At 41.6% G+C, this 25,267-nt stretch overlaps 1 protein-coding gene across 4 annotated transcripts in view; it reads right to left on the bottom strand.

Annotated features, from left to right (window-relative positions):
- LOC101050733 (serpin B6) overlaps nt 1–7,214 on the bottom strand; it is a 19,437-nt gene extending 12,223 nt beyond the window's left edge. For 2 of the 4 annotated variants that reach the window (XM_074383287.1, XM_074383289.1), the window contains exons 1-2: nt 5,665–7,214; nt 1,106–1,280 (exon numbers count right to left, since the gene is read on the bottom strand). In XM_074383287.1, the coding sequence (XP_074239388.1) occupies nt 1,106–1,280; nt 5,665–5,735 (246 nt within the window). In that variant the 5' untranslated portion in view covers nt 5,736–7,214. The remainder of the gene's footprint in view (nt 1–1,105; nt 1,281–5,664) is intronic. The other 2 variants (XM_074383286.1, XM_074383288.1) reach the window with 2 other exon arrangements.
- Between the last annotated feature and the right edge of the window lie 18,053 nt (nt 7,215–25,267).

A 25,267-nucleotide genomic window follows, 5' to 3' on the forward strand; every position in this document is an offset into this window, starting at 1 on the left:
AATCTCACCTTGAATTGTAATCCCCATAATCCCCACATGTCAAGGGTGAGACCAGGTGGAGGTAATTGGATCATGGAGGCAGTTTCCCCCATGCTGTTCTCATGACAGTGAGTGAGTCTCATGAAATCTGAAAGTTTTATAAGTGCCTGGCATTTCCCCTGATTGCACGCACTCTATCCTGCTACCCTGTAAAAAAGGTGCTTCCTTTTCCTTTGCCTTCTGCCATGATGGTAGGTTTCCTGAGGCCTCCCAAGAATGTGGCACTGTAAGTCAATTAAAACTCTCCTTTATAAATTACCCAGTCTCAGGTATTTCTTCATAGCAGTGTGGGAATAGACTATTAGATGGAAAGTGTGTTGAAATCCACCCAGTCTCCCTACTGATAGCTCTTCTTAAAGCCTCCATATAATCACTTCCTATGGAAAACCAAAGTTATCTAAATATTGGTATGACTGGATATGCCTTTTGCAAACCCAAGCAAAATGATTTGGGTTACTTATGCTCACTGTTTGTGGTACTTTGTTTAAAAACACAGCTGCCAACTATGCGTTCTATCTCTGCATCTACATGGTGCTCCTGACACCAAAAGATGGAGTCTCTCTTCCCTTTTCTAGGACCTGGGACAGCCCTGTGACTTACTTTTAATAGGAGAATGCAGAAGTAGCTCTGTTCTAAACCTAGACCTTTAAAAACCTGGCAGCTTCCACTTGGACTCTCTTACAACTCAGCTACCATGGTGTAAGGAAGCACAAGCTTCCCTGAGGAAAAGCCATGTGGAAGGGCCCTGGAGGAATGAAAAGACTTGCTTGTAGGGTACTTAGACCCCAGCTACCAGGCAGCACCAAGGCCTAGACATGTAAGTGAGACCTCCTTGGACCCTCTAGCCCAGCTCCCTGTGGAAATACCCACAGGAATGACCTCAGATCACCAAAAATGGTCAGGCAGTGGTAACACACTCCATCCTACTGACTCTCCACCCACATCCCTGTGATACTGGCAGAGTTAACTGTTAAAAGAGGAATCTCTTTGAGATTTGAAACATGAAAGACCAGTACCACTGATAAATTAATAGCAGTTATTGTTGTCTTGAAGTGGCTTTAGGTACCTGAGACATCTGAGCTGCGGTGTTTCCCTTTGCCCCCATGAAGACCATGGCCAAGGCTGATGATATGCCCATGGGTGAAAAAAATATGTTGTTCGAGTTGTTTTCCCCTAGCTTTTTCAAAAGGTTTAATGCAAAGGTCCCATTTGCTTCTGATAGAGCATCCATGACAGTGAACCTAAAACAATAGATTTAAAAACAATATTACATCAATATGGGCTTCTTATGTGTTGCATTTTCACTTTATTTATTAATAGTTATAGTGGATGCTTTTCCTTGGTGAACAAATAGGTACACACACAAAAGCTAAACTGGGGCTTTTGTTGAAAGAGTTCATTTAATCCATACAGCCTGATGTGGTAGGTGCAGTGAATATTTGCATTTTACAAGCAAATAAACGGAGTCTTCACTGTGTCAATATCTTGCCTCTAAGGACACCCAGCTACAAACAGCAAAGCAGGATTAGCAACCAGGTCTGTGGTTGTTGAGGAACCTGTAGCTCTAGGGTTCCTCTTAACCTCTTAGTCACCATGGGTCAAGGTCTTCATAAAAAAGAGAAGAAGAAAAAGCAGACAGCAAGTTAAAGCTATCTTTTTAAAACATGAAATTAGTAAGTATAACAACTATTCACTTCCAGTACTAGCAACATAGGTATTCCTTCCTGTACTCTACAACTGATTATGTAAATTAGGACACCAAGATGTCCAGAGTGTCATTTAGAATTATGTCTTTAAAAGGAAGGAAGGGATGGAAGGAGGAAGGGTAGAAAAAAGAAAATGCCAAGAAAATATTTCTACATTCAGAATAAAAAAAATCATTCCAAAGAATTTCACTGAAAGTAAAACTCACATGTACTGATACAAAATGTTATGCAGAAAGATGACAATTGAAGCACTTCATATGCTACAGAGATAACCTTTAAATGGCCTACCACAAAGAACCAGTTAGATTCTGTCACATCTGTGATTAAATATAAATGAAGGTTAATATTAAGTGTAAATTAGAAATATAGTTCCACATACGTATAATTCACAAATAAACAGACTGGAAGGAAACACTGAACATCAAATATTTCCGGGCAATTGGTAATTTTGACATTAGTTATGTCCTTCTGTTTCTTTGCATTTTTTACAATACGTGTATATTCTTTTTATGTCCTATAGTCAGTTTTGCTAATGAACTGGCACTTAGCTGTAAAGTCAAATAATTCTAGGAGAGACATTGTACAAATCAACCCAGGCACCTTCCCATTTCTCCCAACTTCCTGGAAGCAATCAATCACAAGTCAGCTTGCTCTTTCTCCAGGCATTTACCTCTATGTGTAGGTATAATACGTGTATACTACTGTTTTTGACCCAACAATTTTAGACATTATCTATTGCCTTCCTAATTTAGAGAATTACATCACTAACTTCAGTCACTATTCTTCACCTCCTCTATCCAAGTGTTTCCTTTATTGCATTTAAATAGTATTCATAGCTAAGCCAAGTAGTGAACAAGGAACCTATTCCTGTTCTCACATAACTCTGTTTTTCCTTATGTTAATATTGCTTCCACCCCACCTTCTTTGGCTTTCATTGTATATATAGCAAATTCCCCCCAAGTGTTCCACCAATCAGTCAAACCTTTTCAGTAATTTCTTTATATGCTCAACCACATATAAATAATCTGTCAGTCCCATTGCTAACCTTCCACAGTTTCTCACCCTGCTGGTGAGTGCAGGTTTCTTTAATCTGTAAAATTTTCATTTCCAATGCAGAATTTTCATAAGCAGAGAACAACTTTCCCTACTGTTATACTTTAGTTAACGGCCGACTTATTGTTTGTCAACTTGATAAACATAAACTTTTTCTTTAAACTTTAAAGCACACTACTGATACAGCAAATAAAATGCTTTTGAACATTTAAGCATTGATTACAAAGTCTAATATATAAGATATTTTAAAGTTTTAAACATATTTAAGAACAAACTAACAAAGTTAACAAACATACCATTAATATACACAAATGAACTACCATAAATTGATTAAATACGGTTTTTTGTTTGTTTGTTTGTTTGTTTGTTTTGAGATGGAGTTTCTCTCTTGTTGCCCAGGCTGGAATGCAATGGCATGATCTTGGCTCACTGCAACTTCCTCCTCCTAAGTTCAAGTGATTCTCCTGTCTCAGCCTCTTGAGTAGCTGTGATTACAGGTGCATGCCACCACGCCCGGCTAATTTTGTATTTTTAGTAGAAACGGCATTTCACCATGTTGGCCAGGCTGCTCTCAAACTCCTGACCTCTCAGGTGATTCCCCTGCCTCATCCTCCCGGAGTGCTGCGATTACAGGTGTGAGCCACTACACCCAGCCTAAATACACATTTATAAACCTAGTAAATTAGAATATCCTGAGACCTTCAAATATGTTTTCAAAATACCCAAAACAGTACACCTGTGATTATAAAACATTTCTTGCATAACACTATTAATACCATGGATTTTATTCACTTTATATTTACTGTACTTTTCTGTATTTCCTGAGTTGATACTAATGTTTACTTTAATAATTTTCTGGGGTTAAATTAATAACAAACCGCTTTCTTTTCACAAAATAAAAGGATGGGCAGTCAGACTGATGACTGGGACATGGGATCTGATTGAGCTGTCCGGCTACTTTTCCAGGCATGCTGCTCTTTATTTTTATAGTCAAACAATATATTTTTTTTTTTTTTTGAGACAGAGTGTCGCTCTTGTTACCCAGGCTGGAGTGCAATGGCACGATCTCGGCTCATCGAAACCTCCGCCTCCTGGGTTCAGGCAATTCTCCTGCCTCAGCCTCCTGAGTAGCTGGGATTACAGGCACGCGCCACCATGCCCAACTAATTTTTTGGATTTTTAGTAGAGACGGGGTTTCACCTTGTTGACCAAGATGGTCTCGATCTCTTGACCTTGTGATCCACCCGCCTCCGCCTCCCAAAGTGCTGGTATTACAGGCTTGAGCCACCGCGCCCGGCTCAAACAGTATTTTTAAAGCCAAACAAATATAAGAAGAGCCTTGCGGTTTGTCCCCTCATTGCGATTTTTGCAAGCCCTCAGGCTACCATTAAAATCCCATTTGACCCAGCAATCCCATTACTGGGTATATATCCAAAGGATTATAAATCATTCTACTACAAGGACACGTGCACACGAATGTTTATTGCAGCACTGTTTACAATAGCAAAGACCTGGAACCAACCCAAATGCCCAAGGATGATAGACTGGATAGGGAAAATGTGGTACATATACACCATGGAATATTACGCAGCCATCAAAAACGATGAGTTCACGTCCTTTGTAGGGACATGGATGAACCTGGAAACCATCATTCTCAGCAAACTGACACAAGAGCAGAAAATCAAACACCGTATATTCTCACTCATAGGCGGGTGTTGAATAATGAGAACACATGGACACAGGGAGGGGAGCACAACACACTGGGGTCCGTTGGGGGGAAATGGGGGAGGGGCGGGGGGGTGGGGAGATGGGAAGAGATAGCATGGGGAGAAATGACAGATACAGGTGAGGGGACAGAAGGCAGCAAAGCACACTGCCATGTGTGTACCTATGCAACAATCTTGCATGTTCATCACATGTACTCCAAAACCTAAAATGCAATAAAAAAAACAAAAAACAAAAAACAAACAAAAAAAAACAAACAAAAATTCTATTTTTTTTTTTTTTTTTTTTTTTTTTTTTTTGTAGCCTAATGCCTTTTCTTGAAATGCGGTCTTATTTGAGGTTTTCCTCTATCTAGGTTGCATATCAGAGTTGTATCAGAGATGCTGGCTCTGTGTCTTTTGGTTTATTGTTTAAGCCAAGCCTTCAGGTTGGTTTGTGTAACCACTGTGCTTGTCAACCTGTGAGCTTATAGTCACAATCTCTACACAGCAGCCACAGATGGACCATCACACAGCATTTCCTGTAAATAATAATTGAAATTATTTCCTGCTTCCTTTTAAACTCATCTTATTTGCTTCTTCTGAGTTTAACAGACAGTTGGCTTTGTAGTAACAATGTATTTCAGTTAACAGATGTTTGTTTTGTTCTTTTTTAAAAATTATAGTTTAAATTCTGCAGTACATGTGCAGAACGTGCAGGTTTGTTACATAGGTATACACGTGCCATGGTGGTTTGCGGCATCCATCAGCCCATCATCTACGTTAGATATTTCTCCTAATGCTATCCCTTCCCAAGCCAATGCTCAAATTGTCACAGCTTTTCTACTGAGAATCTCTCTAAGTTGGTTACTTTCTTTTTTCCCTATCTCAAACATTCTTGCTTTCTGGCAACAATATCTTCCTCATTTTGAATTTTCCAAGTACCTGAACTCAGAATCAGCTCCTCTCCTGGTTTTCTTTTAAAGGAGGAGAGATGTAAAAAACCAATTCTGAATACTCAGGGAGCCTTCAAGTTTTGCTACTCACAAAAAATACTGCTGTTCTTCTAAGACCATCTATCCCAGTGACAAAACAGATAGATACTCCATTTTGGTTTCTAAATATACTATGATGTAAGTTATATTAGTATTTACGTTACCCACCTTTCTTTTCTAAACATTCTTGCATTCGGAGACTGTCTGCTGGGCTGCACTTGCTCTACTGTCTCTTTCATAATTCCAATGTGTTGCGTCCACAGCTCTTGATGACTCCCATTTCTGACTCTATTCCTTTCTGAACCCACTTTTCTTTAGCATGCAGCATCCCTGTTTCTCCTAAGACAGCCCTTTGTCAATGTCCTTTGTTTTAAACCCGTGTTTTTTCTGCTTCGTGGTTCATTCCTTTCTTTTGATGGAGCAATAGTTTTCTGAGACAGAATACGTAAATTTTTATTTATTGTATATCTGAAAATATTTTTATTCTACTGTTAGATACTAGCAATCATTTGGCTGGAACCAAATAAGAACATTACTTATCACATCAATATTATAAATCACAACAGGGAGGAGACAGCTCTGGGCCACGTTCCTGTCATCAGGCACAATCAAACCCCAGAAGCAAGAGGACCCACACCTGATCCAGTTTCCTCCTAGCATCTGAGTATGCCTGACAGCATCTGAATATCATTTTTCTGTAAGTTCTGCTTTCCAAACCTAGTTTCAAAGGGGATGAGGGAAAGAAAAGAAGAAGTAACTTAAGTGGCAATATGATCTAATACAACGACATTAAGATATGATTAAAAGGCCTCACCATCTCACCTTAAGGACAATGAATTTTGAAATATTTTATCCTGTCAGTGAATTTCATAAAAACAAGATGTGGAATGTCCCTCACGATGATCTTTGCAGGCCTGCACACTCTCAAAAGTCTGTGGTGTTGGCCAAACTCTGGAAGCCAGAAAAGGCTGTGAAACCCATGGGCTCCTTCTTGGAAAAGGCGCTGGGAGAGGCGCAGGGTCCAGGCTGACTTCCGGACCCACCCCTAGCTCTCTCTCAAGGGAATTCAACCCCCTGAGAAATTTCCAACGCACTGCACTCTGCTGGGTCACCTATGACCAAGGGGCCCTGAGCTACAGAACGGAACTTTCTGCAACGCCTCCATCCCGTGGTGGCCCATCTGCTCCTGGACCCTTGGAGGTACTTGATCCCAGGGTTCTGGAGTCCTAGGATCCTAGTGTTCTGAGGCGTCACGGCACCCTCCCACCCCCAAGAGCACGTCACCAGAGAGAATCAGGGGCTTCCTGTCCGCACGCCAGCTTCTCAGCTCCTGGATGCTGAGCTGAGCTGAGCCTGGAGGCTCGTCCCCCAGCTCCACGCCAACGTCCCCGACAGCCGTCCCTACCACACCAGGACCCACAGGAGTCGCAGCCAGGCGCAGCCACACCCCTGCCCTCGGGGAGGCCCCGGCCCGCGACCGAGTGAAGGAGGGAGCCCCGGGAGGGCGCTCAGGGCGCTTTGCAGGTTTCGCTTTCCAGGGCTCCTACCGTTTCCTGGGCGCCGGAGCGGATAACCCGATGCCTGTTTGTGGGAGCAGCTCCCAAAGCTAGACACGTACCCAAGTTATGGGCACAAGCTGCTCAGGAGCGAGGAGAGACCGGTAGGAGTGGCGGGAATAGAGGTGTCGGGGCTGCGCGGGGTGTCAGATCCTACTGGGCTGGGAGGTGGGCGGAGTCGGGACCCGGCCAGGCGCCACCCAGCACAGCGCGCGGCGGGCAGGGGGGCGGGCAGGGGGGCGGGCGGGGTGGCGGGCGGGGCCCGCAGGCCGCGGGGCTTTCCTGGAGCGCAGCCAGCGGCAGCTCCGGGTGCAGATAAAAGCCCCTACTCTCCACTGTCAGGAGTTTTCATCGAGAGGTGCTACTCCACCCCGTACCCCACCCCAAGCTAATGTGTCTTTGTAGTGAACTGGGAATCATAACTTCAGGGTCCAGAAAAGTGCCAGTTCCTGCTACATGGACGTAAGCTGCACATTGCAGAACCGCATTGCCATGTATGTACCTACGCAACAATTCTGCACGATCTGCACAGGTACCCCAGAATCTAAAGTACAATAAAATACATATATATGTGTGTATATATATATATATATATATATATATATATGTATGTATATATGTGTGTATATATATACGTATATACATACGTATATATATACACACACATACGTATATATATATATACACACACACACATATATATACGTAAATATATATGAACACCACATCTATGTAGACGTCTTGGGATAAGAATTAGACTTTGGGGCACTCACAAATTACAGAAATGAATGTGAAAACCCTATTTGCCATTTTAGAGCAGTCATGGGAAGCAGAAAGGTTTCAGATGATTGGAGGTGGGGAGAGTGATAGCCAGATTTTTATTTTTTTATTAATAGATAATAGCCAACATAGTTTTAGGGTACATCATTTAGTGCATTCATATAATTCGCAAATATGAAATCAGTGTTATTGGGGCTTCCAACACCTTAAATATTTGTCTTTTCTTTATGCAGAATCCCTCAAATTACTCTCTTCTAATTTTGAAACATACAATAGATTATTGTAAGCTATTTTCCCCCTACTGATCTATTAGACACTAGATCTTAGCTTCTATGAGACTGTATATTTTTACCCATTAATCAATCTCTCTTCAACACTCCCTTCCCTCTACCCTTCCTCACATCTGGAAAGCTCCAGTCTACTTTCTATCTTCATGAGATCCACGTTTTTTAGCTTCCACCTGTAAGTGAGAACATGCAGTATTTGTCTTTCTGTACTTGGGTTATTGCACTTAACCTTAAGACTCTCTCAACAAGTTAAAATATGATGAATACTTTTTACCTCATTCCCACTGCTTAGTTGTTCCAAAGTTGTTTATCAAGGACATAATTTGGTCACTGAGACTTTCATTGTAAACACAAGTTATCTCAGCTGGGAAAAATAGTGCCTGCCAGTGCAGAGAGGCATGAGATGGCACTATGATGATGTTGGAGAACTGTGACTATTTCGTGCCTGCAGTGGCACAGACAGTTGGAATGAGGCACCATAGGAAACCCTCTGTTGTGCCTACAGGGCCAGCTCATGAAGGGCCATTTGAACCCTTGGGGGAGTTTCTTCATTCCCTTGTGGACTATAGGGAATCACTAAAAGATTTTAAGCTGTGAGAAACTTAGTCATATTTGTATTTTATAAAGATCTCTCTGGCTGCGTCATGGAAGATATTGTAGGAGGCTACCATTGAATGCAGTGAGGTATTGGGGGGACACGGCATGGGTGAGAGATGAGGAAAGCTGAAATGAGGCAGAGGCAAGAGAAATGGAGAGGAGGGATTTCTAGGATATAGAGTAGGCATCACTCCTTGGGTCATGAAAGGAAGAGGGAGTGGGAAGTATCAAAGATGAATCCAAGAAAGAAGGAAAAGAATTTTTGGAATAATGCAACGAAATGTGAAACCTGTCTGTTTTCCAAGTGTGAAATCTATCTGCTAGTCTATATTCATGAGAATTAATTGTATTTGTTTTCTGAGTATGGACAATTTAAATATTGGGCCCTAAAGAGGGACCCATCCTTCTAGGTAACTAGAATCTAATTTCAGACAACCTGAATAGGCTCCCCACTCATGAAGCCTGTCCCCTGGCCCACTAGGAAGGTGACAGGTACCTGATAAGAAGGTTCCAGACTATATCATTCAGTGTCTCAGAAACTGTACTCAGCTTCATCTTCTGTCTTCTTGCCTTATACCTACTTTTCATCTCTTCAGTCAGTACTGGGGAGTATCTGCTGGTTCTCAACTTCCGACTCAACCTTGACCTAGTTTTGTCTGACTTCTTTGGCTCCTGACTTTGTGGCCCTCAGAAAGGGCCCACTCCTAGGCTAGTCTCAGGTTGACCTACTAGTGTCTTCAAATTAGACTTCTGCTTGTCAAGAAGGAAATAGAGTCTAGATATAGTTGAAACTTCCTAGCATGTTTTGAGATTTCTGTGCTTCTTATTGTTCAATGAACAAATACTCCACCTTAAAGAGGCTCGTGGGCCTTAAAAATGTTTCCACTCAGTGACTGACCATATTCACCAGCAACAGCCACTCCTTACATGCCCTGCTGCACCTTTCAATTTTCTCATAAGATTTCCAGAAAGCTTTCATGGTTTTGAGAAAGTAGGAGGTAAAAACAAAAAACCACACTTGTTTCTGATCATTCAATTTTAGAGAAACAGAGAAAAATGTAAGCATTAGAAAGAATCATATTTTTGCTGCTATGTTTACAGAGAAGGATGGTGAAATAGAGGTAGTTTGTGTGATTTGCCCAGAGTCGCATGAAGAATTCATGGAAGAAGTGAGACCAGAGTCAGTATGGCCACACTCCCAGAGCCCTACTTTTTCTGCCAGACTCTGCAGTAATATTATAATATTGTTATAATATAACTGAAGAGTGTTCCACATATTCAGTGATAGAAGAGATGTTTAATTACAGTGAATAGATGTCAACAAAGTTAATCTGATTGTTGACATCATTTAAGGAATAGAGTTTTCACTCTCTTGGAGAAGTTGGGCTAAATGACTAAATGGAGTCTCCTTGTTTTGATCTGCAATGCTGTTTTGCTGAAGGTAAATTCCTATTTTTAATTTGCAATTTGTTCTGACTGTGTTAATGCTAATTCTTTTGAGCCCAGTGTGCCTTTCCGTTGGATATATTCTACTTACTCAGATACATTATCTTGCCAGTACTCTCATCACTTCTCTCTATTCAAACAATTACAAAACTTCTTGAATATTATTTGGCCAGCTCTTTGAGTTAATGAATCATTATATAGGTTCTACTTCTGTCCCTTTTCATTAACATTCCGCAGTCAAATTAGTACTGCTTGGTACCCACACAATACTAAATTCAATTAGAGTACTGAGTTATAACATGGGTATCTAAGTCATCCAAAATATTCTGCCTGTCATTTGGATATGGTTTGTTTGTCCCCAGCAAAACTCACATTGAACTTTAATCCCTGGAGTGTTGGTGTTGGACCTATTGAGATGTTTTTGCGTTACGGGAATGGATCCCTCAGAGAAGGCTTCCTGTGCTTCTCCTGATACTGAGTAAGTTCTCATTCTGGTGAGGAAGAGTTAGTTCTCTCAGAGCAGATTACTTCCCCCGAGAATGGATTGTTATAAAATGAGATTTGTTCTCCTATTTGGTTTCTCTTTGCGTACGTCCACATCCCTTTTGACCTTCTTTCCCATGAGGGCACAGAAGCCCCAACCAGAAGCCACGCTCATGCTGACACCACACTTTTTGTACATCCTAGAGAACTCTAGGCCAAATAAGCATCTTTTCTTTATAAAGAACCCATCCTCAGGTATTCCTTTATAGCAACACACACATACTAAGACAATGCTTATACTAAAATGTCTAGATTATTACCAAAACAAAGGCAAGCAATGAAAAATAAGTATTGTAGAGCACCTGCTAACCAAAGATATAAAGAACCCAGTAGAATTAAATTTGAAAGACATTACATTAATTGGTATTCCTGGTTTTGTATTTTAATGAAGTTATGAGAGAGAAAAAAAATCTCCTGCTCTGGCATTGCCTGGCAACTCACATTAGTGCTATTAGAGCATCTGCTGACCAAGGGTATGGAGAACCCAACAGAATTAAATTTGAAGATCATTACATTAGCAGTATGCCTGGTTTTGTATTGCAGTGAAGTTATGAGAAAAAACATCTCCTGATAAGACATTGCCTTGTAACTGCCATTAGTGCCTCATCAATGCATCGTCATTCTCTCCATTAATTTCAAGGCTGATAACAGAAAGTATTAAAGGGTAAGGAATTGGATGTCAATTAGGGAGGAATTCTTTGGCATTTGAATGCATCTTTTCTTTTCAAGGGTTTATGATTGGTTGTACTGCAGATAGGAAAATTGAATGGGAAGTAAAACAACTGATATCCTCTAGGAATATGGCATCGCAGTACAGTGGCCATGAATGGTTTACCTGAGACAGTGCCAGTTCATACCAATTGTCCTAGTGTCCTATCTGGGGCAGCATTAATCTCAGAATTTTCAGTTTTTCATGGAGTAATTTTTCTAATATCCGTATTAACTCAAGCCAGGATGGGATTGGTAGACCTGCACTTCATGCTTCAACTGTCTCCCACAGCCTTTCCTGATAGTGTGTAAGAAGCATATTCTGTTACCCCAGCCAGCATTCACACTGCAAACAGATACTACATCAATATTTGAACAAGGGAGAGTTTGTATAAAGAATTGTCAACTAATAATAGGAGTTTTTTTATTTTTAAATACTCTAATGGGAGCAGAAATAGAAGGTACTAAAAAGAAATTGCTACCTCATGGTTGGGTGAGTAGAAATGAAAGAGCCAGAAACTTAGAGGGGATATAGGCTATGGACTGAATTGTGTCCCCCAAAAATAATTATGTGAAAGCCCTAACCCCCGATATGATGGTGTTTGGAGAAAGGGCCTTTGGGAGATAATTAGGGTAAAATAAAGTCAAGGGGGTGGGTCCCTCAGAATGGGATTAGTGATTTTATAAGAAGAGGAAGAAAGAGATTGCTTCTCTGCCATGTGAGGACACAGCTAGAAGGTGGCCTTCTGCAAGCCGGGAAGAGAGTCCTTACCAGAAATCAAATCTGCTGGCACCCTGATCTAAGACTTGCCAGCCTCCAAAACTCTGAGAAATGTCTGGCGTTTATGTTTTTTTTTTTTTTTTTTTTTTTTTGTGAGACGGAGTTTCGCTCTTGTTACCCAGGCTGGAGTGCAATGGCGCGATCTCGGCTCACCACAACCTCCGCCTCCTGGGCTCAGGCAATTCTCCTGCCTCAGCCTCCTAAGTAGCTGGGATTACAGGCAGGTGCCACCATGGAAATGTCTGGTGTTTAAACTACTCAGTCTGATATTTTATTACACCCACCTGAGGAAACGGAAATAACTGAATGCCCCAGGACTGAGATTCAGAGCTCTTTGGAGCTCCCGCTGCCACAGAAACATGCAGTCTGCAGTGGCAGTGAAACTTGCCAGAGGGTCAAAGCTGATTCACAGAAGCCATCTGTCCTTGCTGGTGGGAGTGGGCTGCCAGAAGCTGGTCTGTAGAAGCAGATGCCTGGTAAGGATACACTTGCTAAAAGTTGCATCTTGACCAAATATGGACATGGCCATTGTGTGGAGAAAGCATGGCCTGACGATGTGGCTACAGATGACCAAGTGGGCTGCTGGCCGCTTACCCTGAATAAGAAATTCTAGGAAGACCAAAATCTACAAAGTGCATGTCTACTGCTATCTCTTTAGAGTGTCTCTCCAGCTCCCTCTATCGGCAAAGCCTAACACTGGGCTAGCTAGTCCATTTTTTGTTTTAAGATTCAAGTTCGGTATCACAAAGTCAGTCTGCAAAGGTAGATTTAGAGCTGACAGACAATAAATGGGACTGACACAGTAATGAATAGAGCTACAAGTTGAACTGGTCATTAAATCTGAAAGGCAGCTACTGAATCTGTCTCTCTTTTCCTAACCCTTTGCAGAACCCTCCATTTCAAGGATATTATGTAAGAGACTGAAAAAGCATCGTATCCTTTGTCAGAAGCAACTAGGAACAGTGAACTCCTTCTGGAGGCAACACCAGTATGGGTAGAAAATGAATTTGATGCTTCTTTCACCAATAGCCACTAGATGTGCCGAACAGGTGTGCATGGTCCATGATCTGACCTGTGAGTGTCAGATCAGGATCAGCAAATCCACTAGACTGGAAGCCTCCGTCCAGTCCTCTGCCCCTTCCATCTCCTTTAGCCCAGAAGCTGCAGGTCAGGAAAGGAACAGCCATCTGTCGCATGCAGGTGGGCATCAGCTCCTTTTAGGGGTACCTCCTGCAAGCACAGCCTCTTTCCTCTCAGTCCCCAAACCATCCCTGGCTTTGGACCCCTCCTTTGCAACGGTGGTCCTCCAGCCTTTACTTAAGGAATAGGGATGAGAGAGCTTTAAGGTTCGTTACCACTTATTCATGCCTACAAAGAGGAAGGCTCCAAGGACTTCCATCTCCGACTCCCGGAGGGGCGGTAACCCTTGCAGAGTTCACATAGCCCAGCTGAACCCGACCTTAGCTCACTGTTTCAGGAACCTCATCCCTGGGTCCAGGATAATGTGTTTCTGGTGCTGGGTTTCCAAGCCCCACTTTTAAGATAAGAAAACAGCCCCAGAGAACTGAGACTTCATATTAAAGGGAGACAGTTTTCTGGTGCCTGCTCCTCCTGCACTGTGCTGACAGCTGCCCTCTGGTAGGAGCTGAAGTAGCAGTTTGGCTTCTTAAAGATAATCCAGGCTTTGGCATTATCAGATACGGGATTCAGGTTCTACTAACTACAAGAACATGTTCAAGCTACTTAACTTCTAAGTCTTAGATTACTCATGGGTTTATTATTCCTGAGGATTAAATAATCTATGTAAAATGCCCAAATGCAAAGTGGGTATCCAGTAAACACCTGTGAATAGATCTATAGATAGGTGAGATCAACTATTTCCTAGAATTAAATTCTAAATGGAATTCATTTTGTGAACACTTACAAGAAAACTGCTCAGCATAAATGTCTTTTAGTGCAATTTCATAATAGACGTGGAATCATTATTTGGGAGGCTGGACCTTTTGCTGAAGTGTAGTTGTTTTTTTGTTTTTTTTTGTTTTTGTTTTTGTTTTTTTTGAGACGGAGTTTCGCTCTTGTTACCCAGGCTGGAGTGCAATGGCGCGATCTCGGCTCACCGCAACCTCCGCCTCCTGGGTTCAGGCAATTCTCCTGCCTCAGCCTCCTGAGTAGCTGGGATTACAGGCACGCGCCACCATTAGCCCAGCTAATTTTTTGTATTTTTAGTAGAGATGGGGTTTCACCATGTTGACCAGGTTGGTCTCGATCTCTTGACCTCGTGATCCACCCACCTCAGCCTCCCATAGTGCTGGGATTACAGGCTTGAGCCACCGCGCCCGGCAGTGTAGTTGTTTTGATCATCTCATATTCACCTTGTTGGTGAAGGCGAGCTCTCCCCCACTAAATGGCAGGAGATAACCAGACACATGGCATGAGACAGGGACAGATGAAGTTGGCTGCAGTTTATTAGTCATATCTGCTCACAGCCCAGGGAAGGGGGACACTGCATGCCATGCAGGGTCACAGGAGAACTGCATTTGGGAACAGAGTGAACCAGCAGGGGCTCTGGAAGGCAGGCTTTGCAGTAACAAGTGAAAGAGGTGATTCCTGGCTCCTCCGAATGTGACAGGCTTGTCTGAATAATTTTCCAGGCTGGCCGGGAAGTGAGTCAGGTTGAGACCCAGGTGGGGTACCGCTGACTGGCTGCCAGGGGAACTTAGAAGGGCGAGGAGCCTTCCTGCTCAGTGGGCAAATAGGGCAGACACATCTGACAAGAGCAGTGGACAGCATGGCCAGGCCTCTGAGACACGGAGAAGCCCACAGATGTCAAGGCAGCACATGGGATTTCAGGCCTTACAAGACATAAACAAAATATTGAGTGATAATTCTTAGAAGGCAATTTGACAAACATATAATTGTACAAGTCCCTCTTGGAGCAATATGCATATTGTTACCTTTTATGTATTGTGATTTACAGGGCTAAAGTATGATTGTATTACAGATCTATAACAGAGCAAACCAATATCATTCACATTTATAATTCAGTATTGATATGCTCTGAATATACTCAACTCAACCCATAAACCATCTAAAAAACACTGTCCCACATAAATGGTAGGAGGCTACTCTATTTACACTCCCAGCTCCCAACTACTAACCCAGTTAACTGGGCTTCCTGCAAGGCTGCACAAGTAGGCATGCCTTTCCACAAAGAACAGGGCGCCAGCCCATTGCTTCTGTCTGTAACACTCAGAAGCTCTCTCTGCAGTGAAAGAATCACAAGAGCTGATTTTTCCCACCTAGGATTCTTTTTTCCAAGTCCAAGTGTTGGGTAGAGAAGGGAGAATAATGAGAGTGATGAACCTGGCCACCTCTGATACTTCCTCTTTCCTGTTTGTCAACAAACAATGTCGATGTTTCCTTGTACGCTTCAGTCCCATTTCCTCCCTGCAGTTAATTCACTGGCTTGGGTAAAAAGGGAAAAGTGAACCAGCTATGGAATGAAAATATGAGTTGTGTCATGAAATTAGGGTGTGCCCAGCAACCTTATGACTGCAAGAGGGTTGAGGGAATATAGTCTTTATAGCTGTCCTCTTGAAAACAGTACCAATCTCTCTCTTCAATCTAACTCATCGGTGTGTTCCTTTATCACTGAACACAGAGGTTGCATTTCAAGCCTGTAACATAAATGGCTGCAGACAGCTTACCTGTCCTTTCAGTAAATATTTGAAATAAAATAGAAAGACATGTGATATGTACCCATGAAGCTGTCTTAAACTACATTACCATGAATAGAACATATATAATCACCTCTGCCTCCTTATAGCAATTGTAAATTTTCAGCGAAACAGGATACTGGCACATTTGAAGAGGTTGTGACCCACTGATTCCTATGAATGCAAACTATGATTAAAACAAAAACACCCAGGGAATTGGACTGAATTCTTACTGGTCTGAGTTAACTGCTCTCTCGCCCTCTGTGATGGCTTCTGAAGAGTTGGTAACATTCTGGAATAGAGGGCGCTTCTGAGAATCTGAGTCCTGCTCACCACACCTCCTCCTCCATCTTTATTTTACTGTCTATTCTCCCTTAAAAATGGATCCCTATGTCAATACTATTGTGCAGAGCAGAAGGAAAATTTACATCTATCTTCTTGTGTATGGAAGAAGAATAGCACAGCTGAACATGTGGGTGACGCCTTGCACAAAGGAAAGACACAGGACTTAGCTCTGAGGGTTGGAATGTGGGGAAGTTGTGAGAATGGGGAGACACCTCATTTTAAGGAGAGTCATTTTGACAGATATTTAGAAATATGACTGTCAAAGTCACCACAGTATCTTTGGAGGCTGTCAAGTTCAGGGCCGAGAAAAAAATGTAATATGCAAACACACACACACAAGCATTCTGAACAAGGAATTTTAAAATCAGGTTCCTACTATCTCCTTTTCCACCACTATAATAATAATGTCACTTTGGGCTTCAGGCATATTGTAAAGTGTAGAGGAAAATTAGGTCAGTTAGAGAAAGGAGAAGGACTCTATCCAATGACTACCTATGTCCTTAGGGAGAGGAAAACCGGCCACAGAAGAGAATACCATTGGTTTTGCTGTGCTGGATAAAGAAGAGGAAGGGATACTTGGTACAGAGTCTGGGGAGGATTCTTAAGCCCTGGCAAACTAGCATGTAGGTGGTAGAAGCTTCAGTGCCTTCCTCATTGACCTCCACAAAGGACTTGTGAATGACCTTGGACAGGTGCAGATCCTTCTTAGATGACGTTCCTCAGAAGTCTGCTTTGCCCTGTGCAAAGGCATCGACCATGCCCAGACCATGACGGACAGCCTCTGTGTTCCAAGTTTCCTCCGGTTTAAATCTAGGAAGGAAAACTTCCACGTCTCTTGCATACATCTTGTCTGCTGTTGTCTATTCTATGAATCTTTCAGAAGAAAGTTCTTTTTCCACCTCAAACAAGGAAGTTGGTGATTTGACAATCTAGATCAGTGTTGTCCAGTGGGACTTGCTTCTATGATGTTAACATCCTCCAGCTGTGCTGTCTCATGTGGTAGCCACGAGCCAAATGTGGCTACTGAGCACTTGAAATGTGGGTAGTGCAGGAAAGGCCTGTTTTGTCAATTTAATTTTTGTTAATGTAAATGTATATCGTCAAAGGTGGCCAGTGGCTACCACATTGAACAGCACACATATGGAAGACAGCACATTAGTGCTAAACCATTCAGGTAGGTGATGACTTTTATTTCAATACCTTGATCCCTGGATCCCAGAAACTTTGCCAAACCTTTTCCCTGAGGCAGAAACTTACAACCTGGAGTATATTTGTAAGACAATGACTGTCCTCTTAAAGTTGGTTGTATTATCTTCACGAAAGCATGTTGACGTAGGACATCTCAGACTTGTCTCTTCTTTCACCCAGACTCCCTTCCAATGAATCCATCACCATTTTTCTGTTCCTTTGACTTCCAAGACCTCTCAGCATTTCCTCTGCCTTTGTTGCTGCTGTCTTCATTCAGGCGCTGGTCATGTCTTACTTGAAATGCCACAGCAGCTTGCTTTCTGATCTGTCTCCAGTCTCTCTCCTTCTAATCTGTTTGTTGCAGCCATAAGAATTAGCTTTCTTAAAAAGCCAATTACTGTCCTGCTGTAAGTCTTCACTGACTCTCTACAACCTTGCTACTCAGAGTGCTCCATGGGCCTGCAGCTTCAGCAACACCTGGAAGCTTGGCGGAAATGCGGCATTTCAGGCTCCATCCCAGTCCTGCTAAACTAGAATCCACATTTTAACATGATCCCTAGGTGACGCATAGAGTCACAGCAGCTCTTCTCCATATGCCTGCTTTCTTTTTTTTTTTTTTTTTTTTGAGACGGAGTTTCGGTCTTGTTACCCAGGCTGGAGTGCAATGGCGCGATCTCGGCTCACCGCAACCTCCGCCTCCTGGGTTCAGGCAATTCTCCTGCCTCAGCCTCCTGAGTAGCTCGGATTACAGGCACGCGCCACCATGCCCAGCTAGTTTTTTTTTTAATTTTTAGTAGAGACGGGGTTTCACCATGTTGACCAGGATGGTCTCGATCCCTTGACCTCGTTATCTACCCGCCTCGGCCTCCCAAAGTGCTGGGATTACAGGCTTGAGCCACCGCGCCCGGCCCATTTGCCTGCTTTCTGAAGGGAAAACTCAGAACTACTGGGCAAGTCTGGAGTGAAGACTACAAATATTAATCAATGCCATGCTCACATTGAAACAAATGCCTCATATAGGCCATCTCCTTTATCCTGCAATAATCCTCATTGAGAAGTACTGACATTGTTTTTCATAGGAAGGACAAGCTAACAAAAGACAAGTTTCTAAATTGTAAAGCAGGACCTTGAACTCTGACCTGGTTTGGTGCCAACCTGAGTCCTTTCTGAGATAAGAGTATTTTCTAAAAGGTGTTCAACACATAGAAACCATCCCACTGAATGTAGCCATTAAAATGGAAAATCATCCCACTGAATGCAGCCAAATATGTCAAGGAAACACTCATCAAAGCAAATTTTCAAAGTTTTTTTTTCCTAAAAGGCTTCTGAAAGCCTTTACTCTGATTCAATGCATGCTTTGAACACTCATTACCTTTTTCAAATCAGTGTTTTCATCTGGAAGCATGCTGATCGTATTCAGCCCCTTTCCAACATAGGGAAGCACTGGAATTTTGGTGAATATTTCCTTTGCAGAGGTCATTTTAAAAGTAGATTCCTGAAACATCATTTGCACAGATTTTCCTTTGTTCTATAAAGACAACAGTTAACCATTAAGTTGAAGCACAAGAATTGAATATTGGACATAATCAACAGAGTTGGCCAGTTTCTGCCCGTGGTAATGCTTTCTTCCTTGGTCTCTAGAACCCTGGAGTAGCCCCTTTACTGGTTCATATTCATTACCTCAATCTCCAAACACTGGGGCTCCCAGGGCTCCATCTTTACCTTCCTTTCTCTTGGTGATCTTGAAGGGAACCAGGATATACCACTCCCAAATATGCCACCTTGGCTTAAGAATTATTTTGAGCTGAAGGCACTTGAGTTCCTGAAATATCTTAACTACCTAAAAGCAGAGCCTTCCAAAAGACCTCAGAAGAACTCAGTTGTCTTCAGTTCATTCCTTGGGAACAAGCTTTATGTTCTTAAAGATGAGAGCTTCGCACACACCCAGCCAGCCAGTCATTTGACTTTTATATCTGCCATCTATTCTACTCTGAAGGATTCATTTATCTTTCCGAAAAGTCATTTCTTTTTCCCTAAGTGCCCTTCCTTACCCTCCCTTTCCCCTAGTAAATTAGGTAAATACACCACCAATTCTAACCACCTGCTTGAGTTACTCATCACTGAGTTCTCCCATGTGTATGTGGGACGTACATGTTAATACGTTTCTGTTTGGTTTTCTCTTGCTAATTGTCTTGTGTGACTCTAATTTATTAGGGCCCCAGCCAGAGAACTTGGGAAGATTAAGGAAAAAGATTTCTTTTCTCTGCTATAATTTCATTTAGTGAGGAATTTAAATAGGACGCCCAAATTTGCACCTCTGACCTGGAGCTCACCTCAGTAGGTCAATATTCCATTTTGCTGCCTACTCAACATCTGCATCTGAACTTACAGAAGAAACCTCCAGTCTAACTTGTAACGCTGGGCTCCCCTAGTCCCTTCCAAGTCTTTTATTTTCTTCCCCAACTCAGTTGACAGGGATGCCATCCTTCCAGCTGTCGAAAGCCCTGGAGTTAATGGAGTTAACCTTGACTCCTGTCTTTCTGTCACACCACGTTATCTGACCCATTAGCAAATTATATCTGCCCCATTTGTAAAATGTAACCAAAATCTAACCTGTGCTTCCTTCACTGCTATCATCCTAGCCCCAGATGCCCTGTTTCTGCTCTTATCCTCCTTGTGGTTATTCTCAGTACAGTGGCCTGAGGGACTCTGCTAAAACATAAGCCAAGTCACATCACTCCTCAACTGAAAACCCTTGTGACCCAGAGCAAAAGCTAAAATCCTGGTAAATTGTGCATCATGATGGTATTCAAAGAGTTTCAGACTTTGGAGCATTTCAGATTTCAAATTTTTCGATGAAGAACCCCCAATCTGTGCTTAGCTCTGCTGTTGTGGGATGAAGGCAACCATAGACAATATGAACCTGGTTGTTTCAATAAAATTGTATGTATAAAAATAGGTGGTGGGCTAGATTTGACCCTGGTCCATAGTTTGCCAACTCCTGGTCTAGGGAATTCCTCTCCTCACCTCCAAACCCCCAAAACTCTAGTCTTGCAATAGAAAAGGGTCCATTTGTGGTCTTTTATGTTAACTGAATTATTTAGTAAATATGCATTTGTATAGACGTTTTATTTTATTTAGGAATAAATGTACTAATTAGAATTAAAATGAAAGAATTAACATCAAATCAAAACGTGTGCTCTTTGAGGAAGCACATAGGTTGGTGCTCTTACTACCCATTACAACTACTTTAAATTGCTTTTCTCTACTGTAGATGCTAGAATGGAAGATATAATTATTCACCTCCTTATAGCGTAAAACAATTCTGGCCAGTGAAATATAGAAAAAGTTTCCCTTTATGCGTAAAATTGTAGAACCTCAGGTAGAAAAGACTTTTGCACCACCCCTTTTGTTTTTTTAACTTCTTGTCTGCATTGTGGGCTTAATGCCTGACCTATCTTAAGACCATGAAGAAGTAGGGAATGTTCTAAAAATGACGAAACAGAAGTAGAGAGAGCTGGTCTGGAAGTTTCACCCACATCCCACATCATCCCTGGCCTCTGCCCACCTTCAGACTTCCTGTTAAGGGAGATGAATTTCAGGAGTATAAACACTATGAGCAAGTTTTCAGCGGCATCTTAACATACATCTTATTAAAAGAAATTTCAAGAAGAGAAATATCTTGCCAGGAGAAAATATGACAGTTTATTTCAAAATAAAGCAAGAAAGAAATACATTTCTTGAGAAACTGAAGATTCAGGCTCACATTGGACTGAAAGATTTAACTGATGATAAATGATTAAGAATTAAATCATAATTAACATATTCTGTCTCCTTAATTAACATATTCTGTCTACTTTTGAGCACGTCAAAACATTTCTAGAGTTAAACAAAAAAAGTAAATAAATAAGATTTATAAAAGATAAAGGGCCTTGTGCAAATAATATATTTAAAATTGTACTTGGCTAAATGCTGTGTCTGTCCTGTGTATGTGTTTTTGCTCACTTGGTTTTAAGCAAAAATGTGTGCTTGTTTAATATCTTTATTACTAAAAGAAGACAATATAATTCATTGGTTCAGTAGTTATTGAGCATATGTGTATGCTAGACACTTGTAGCATTCTCTACACTCAAACAGCAACAAGCAAAGCAAGAAAAAAAAAAAGACACCTGATTCAATGACTGCCATGCCACCAGGGAGACCGGCAGGGGTCACTGTGACAGCTTAGAGGAGGAGACAGCTTGAGGAGGTACATTGTCAAGAAAGGTATCTTGGGCCGGGCGAGGTGGCTCGCGCCTGTAATCCCAGCACTTTGGGAGGCCGAGGCGGGTGGATCACGAGGTCCAGAGATCGAGACCATCCTGGTCAACATGGTGAAACCCCGTCTCTACTAAAAATACAAAAAATTAGCTGGGCATGGTGGCTTGTGCCTGTAATCACAGCTACTCAGGAGGCTGAGGCAGGAGAATTGCCTGAACCCAGGAGGCGGAGGTTGCGGTGAGCCGAGATCGCACCATTGCACTCCAGCCTGGGTAACAACAGTGAAACTTCGTCTCAAAAAAAGAAAAAAAAGAAAAAAAAAAAGGTATCTTGAAGGGGACACTGGCAGAAAGAAAGAGCATGAAGGTACAAAGGGAAATGAAGATAGAGAAACAGGCATGATCTAGATCATGAAGAGCCTCACACATCATACCACAGAGTTTGAACTTTATCTCACAAGTTTTGGGAAGCCAAGGGCTATACACTCAGATTTGTGGTATAGATAGTACCCAGTATAGATGAGATATAGAGAGCAGGACCTGAGGCCTGGAAGTAATGTAGTCACCTTTATTGAGACATCAGAAAGAGATAAAGGGAAAGAGAAAAAAAAGTCTCAAGGTTTGGAGGGAAGTCCAGGTGCTAAACTACCAAAGGGTCATGGCCAGTCAAAGTTCTTGAAGTTAAGCTTCTTGCAGGTGTTAAAGGCAATATGACAGTTCCTAAAATTACCTTTGATAGTGCAGAATTCTCACCCTGCTGATTTTAAAAGGCATATCCCTAGTGTTGTACTTCTCAAATGGACTATCCCAGTTTCCTTCGGCATTCATGAGAATCAGCTTAGTCAATGAATCCACTGAACCTTGAGATAGCACCTCAGTAATTTTACCTGTAAAGAAGAGTTAAAGAACCATTTAGTTAAATGTATTATCTGATGCCTGTATCAGGAGGGATACTCAGATTGTGTGGTCTCTTTGAGGATGCAAGTATGCATGAAGGGAGTTCATGGTGTCATGAAATTAAAAACAGTTTAAATTAAGCACTAAAGGCAAAAAGGGCACAGCCAGGCATCCTGCCACATTTTATGGACAAACCATGGAGCATGGCAAATGCCAGAGAGAGAGGTAGCTAGAAACCCCAAAATTCAAATTTTAATATTACTGAAAAGAAAACCTCCTTAGTATTAACCAGAAAAAGGCCATTTAAAATGTGGATTGTTTGGAAAAAATGTACTGAATATTGAGAAACATCAGATATTTGATATGAGTGGAGATAAAGCTAGAGAAATGTCTATGCATTGACAATACTTCAGAAACAAATTTTTAAAGTTTGCATAGTTAGAGAAAAAAATCACTCCTTTTATATTTGACAATTTTGTAAAGAACTCAACCAAAACACTGTTAAAATATTATTGAAATAGAATAATGATATATTTTCACCTTCAGTCTTATCAGTGACCCAGGCATTCATATGTCTTCTTGAAATCTCTGTATCATTAACAAAGTCAAGCTTTTCTATTTTTGCTTGGTAGAATTTGCCACAAGAATCTATAAAACACTAGGATAATCCAAGCAACATAATTTTACAGCTACAGACAGAATAAACACCAACAGCTTACTTCTCATTGTGCCTCACCAGAAAATCAATAATGTTATGATTTAGCATACATTTACAAATATAAGGAATTACCCTAAAGCCAAAATTCTTTTCAGCTATATTTAATCTTAGCTTGTAAACTAATATAGTGGTCTGCATGTTAAACAATTTTCTTGAACTGCTGGATCCCTCAAGAGAGTAGCAGTGCATCAATGAGGTGATTAAAGACACTGAGAACCATTCAAGAAGTTCTAGCAATCCTTACATGTATGCACCTAATAACTGAACTCCAAAATACTTCAGGCAAACACTGATAGAACTGACAGAAAAAAAAATAAATTCACTAGTATAATTGGAGATTGCAGCACTTCTTTATCAGAAATAGACCAATTCTGCAGGCAGAAAATGAGTGAGCAGTTCAACATAGTTGAGCTCAGCACCATCAATTAACTAAATACAATTGACATCTGTTGACTACTTCATCCAACAAGAACAGATTACACATTCTTCTCAAGCTCACATTAAACATTGACCAAGTTTATGGCCCACCACATTGTGGGCCATAAAACACAACTTAACAAATATGAAACAATAGAAATCATCCACTATCTGCTCTCAGACCTCTATGGAATTAAACTAGAAATCAGTAACAGAAAGACAGCTGAAAAATCCAGAAGTACTTAAAGAATGCAAAACACACCTCTAAATAATAAATGAATCAAAGAAGAGAACTCAAGAGATATTAAAAAATACTTTGAACTAAACGAATGTGATAACACACTAACAACATGAAATGCTGGCAGAAATGTTTGTAACAGGAACTCTCATTCACTGCTGATGAGAATGCCATATTGTACTGTCACTTTGCAAGACAGTCTGGCAGTTTCTTAGAAAACTAAAAATATGATCGAGCAATCATGCTCATTGGCATTTACTCAACGGAATTGAAGAAACCTGCACACAAATGTTCACAGCAGCTTTATTCATAATTGCCCAAACTAGAAACAACAAAGTTGTCAATTAAACAACAAAGTTGTTTCTAGTGATTGGATAAATAAACTGTGATATATCTAGACAACGGATTATCATTCAGTACCAACAAGAAATGAGCTACCAAGCCATAAAAAGACAGAGAGAAAACATAAATACATATTACTAAGTGAAAGAAGTCAATCAGAAAGGCTGCATACTGTATTATTCCAACGACCTCTATATCACAATCTGGAAAAGGCAAAATTATGGAGACAGTAAGCAGATCAGGGATTTCCAGGGGTTGTGGATTGGCAGGGATGAACAGGCAGAGTGCAGGGGATTTTTAAGGTGTGAAACTGCTCGTCTGATACTGTACTGCTGGATATGTATCACTACATATTTGTCTAAAACCCCAGAATATACAACACCATAGATAGCCCCTATGTATGTAATGTAATGTAGGGACTACATTACATGGCCCCTAAAATAAACTATGGGTGATAATGACATGTTAGTGGAGGTTCATCAGTCATAACGAATGTACCACGCTGGTGAAGATGCTAATAATGGGAGAGACTAAGCATGTACACACTGCGTTAAAACATAAAGTCTTTTTTTTTTTTTAAAGGATGCTGTGATTATAGAATCTGTCACTCCCACAAACCATTAAATTTGTTGAGTGAGAATTAACGCAGCAAGTGCTATGGCTGCCTCTACATTTTGGAACAACAGCATATAAATATGAGTCTGTTGTCTCATAAATTATATTGGGAAAATATACCCCCGCGGAGCCCAGCGCCCGTTCTGGACCAGGGAGCTTGGGATGCAGGAGCGGTGGGCGAGGCTGCCCGGAGCTCCGGGGAGAGATGGGGCCCGGGAGCCGTCCCTAGGGCCACCGCCCACTCCCTGGGGAGTTGCTTCCTCCGGCCTCTGGACACCGTCTGCACGCCGCCTCCTGCGCCCCCGCCTCCACGCGCCGCGTCTTTCCTTTCTGTGCTG

The sequence above is a fragment of the Saimiri boliviensis genome, chromosome 13, assembly GCF_048565385.1.
Source record: "Saimiri boliviensis isolate mSaiBol1 chromosome 13, mSaiBol1.pri, whole genome shotgun sequence".
Taxonomy (NCBI): domain Eukaryota; kingdom Metazoa; phylum Chordata; class Mammalia; order Primates; family Cebidae; genus Saimiri; species Saimiri boliviensis.